This window comes from Perkinsus marinus, assembly GCF_000006405.1.
Source record: "Perkinsus marinus ATCC 50983 genomic scaffold scf_1104296966686, whole genome shotgun sequence".
Lineage (NCBI taxonomy): Eukaryota > Perkinsozoa > Perkinsida > Perkinsidae > Perkinsus > Perkinsus marinus.
Window position 1 is genome coordinate 1 of NW_003203824.1, and position 2,168 is coordinate 2,168.

The window sequence follows — 2,168 nt, forward strand, 5'->3', positions numbered from 1 at the left end:
GCAAGACGTACTGTGAAATTAACTCGTTGGCTCGCGTAGTTTCCCCACGGTCTTCTCTTCACATAATAACCTTCCCACAACTTCTTCGTTTCGTCTCCCTAAACCAATAAATTACTTCAACCGTCTTCCTTCTTGATATTCATGATAATAGAAATTCAAAATATGCGAACTCTTTAATGGAGTTTTACCCGTTTTTCGTTTAGTGGCGTAACACTCTGTGAGAAACGCGATATTCGCGCTATGTGAAATATATTTTTCACTAGTGTTTTCCATATCACTAGGGTGGTGAAACTCGAATATTTCCGATTTTTACACTACTAATATAAACATGTTGTTATCATCTACATATTCAAAAAATATATTTCACGACTTGGGAACAGTGCAAAGATAGATTTCGATAAATGGCAACACCGAAAACCTGGACTAACGGCGCGGACTAAATCAGTTTAGGAAAATATGCACATATTGGTCAGCTGCGCGTGTTGGTGACCAAAATTTCGACAAATCCTCCGTGCGTTTAATCAGTGAGGGAAAAACTCCCGAGCTCAGGTGTGAAAAGCTGACATATATTCCTCCTCCACATGAACTTACCCCACCCTCACCAACATTGACACTCCTACTGCTAAGTTCTGGCAGACCCGCAAACCGAACTTGCTTGCTTCGTGGGGACGAAGATGCACTCACCTGAAATCAACTGTTTCTCATACAGATCCACTTCAGCAAAGTGTACCCAAGTGCTCATAGCACTATGAAAGTCGAAATTTCAGGAAAAAATTATCGCCATTAACTGCTGCTATCAGCAAAAAACTATTGAGTAAATTACTCTTCTTGTGATGAACCAATCCGATAATTATAATACTATTCCAGAGCGGGGAAGAAAATTTCATAAATTGCATTTTTTATTATTTTTCCATTTAAACTCGACACCCATAGTTCTGTACTACTCGAAAGCCCTTATTCAAAGGGCATTCACACGAAAGAGATTTAAGCAATTCAAATTATCAATCCTCGTTTCGTCCTCTGCATATCCGTAACTTTACGGTATGGGACTTAGACCGTAAAAGTGATTCGCCGTAACGGCCAGTAACGTAATCATGCTCATCTATGATTACGACAATTCCCAACTAGCCTCGGTCGCGAAATATTGAATTCACACATGATATTGTAATTATCTCTCACTGCTATTCTCAGGAAAATCCTCATAGTCAAGTCGCCTCTCACCTCAGAACCATCATCAGGATCTTCATAGTCTGTGTCCACAGACATAAATCGTTCCTTCTTGTCATCATCGAAATCATCATCATCCGAAAGCTCCTAAAACAAATTTTTCGAAGTAAGCCTCGGCTCACCTACTTACCCTCATACGTATTTCACTGCTACAATCAGAATCATAACTCCCAGACCTACCCGGCGGTCGCGGATAATCGCGCTGAACCAAAGACGGATAAAATTACCCCACTATAAACGGTTGCTCACCGATCGGTCAATCAGTCGGAATCCATCACCATCCTCCACATCCACGAACAGTGATTCATCTCGCGCCGCTTGAGCCAACTTTTCCGCAACTTTTTTACTGCGTCGTTTCTGCCTTCTATCGCGATACCACAACCACAGCGCCGCAAACATCGGCCCCGCAACAGGAATACACAGAATGAGCACCGTATACACGTCCGAGCCAGTGAAGACGAACCACACCAGAAGGCTGCAAAATATTATACCCATCTTTGGTAAGATTATAGCTCGCCATTTACTCCCTGCAGGAGCTCTCAACGCCATCAACGCCCCAAAGGTGAAGAACAACGTCAGTGCCACGATGATAAGGATAAGTATAGGGGACGATCCAATATCATTCGCGTTGTTTCCAGATGCAACCATTGGTCGTAAATCTAGCTTGTAAACTGAGCCCTGTGAAGCAGTAGTACTTATCACCAGCTACCATAATAATCACCACTCACTTTTTTCACCCTAGTGATATGAAAAACGTATTCCACGACAACTGCATATCACCGCGAATATCGCGTTTTTGATTATTTTCAAATACAAACACCCTGTATTTGCAAATGGAATAAACTAACAACTACAAACGAAGTAGAATTAATATTTTATTACCTTACCACAATTTCACCACATCACATACCACATACAAAAATGCTTCCGCATCAGCGGAA

At 41.6% G+C, this 2,168-nt stretch overlaps 1 protein-coding gene across 1 annotated transcript; it reads right to left on the bottom strand.

The window, feature by feature from the left end:
* Positions 1 to 1,907, bottom strand: Pmar_PMAR027045 (hypothetical protein; the record flags this gene model as incomplete). Its single annotated transcript, XM_002769010.1, has 5 exons — positions 1 to 98; positions 592 to 684; positions 1,222 to 1,314; positions 1,358 to 1,429; positions 1,477 to 1,907. Coding segments are annotated over 5 exons (785 nt in total), but the record flags the coding sequence as incomplete, so codon positions are not given.
* Between the last annotated feature and the right edge of the window lie 261 nt (positions 1,908 to 2,168).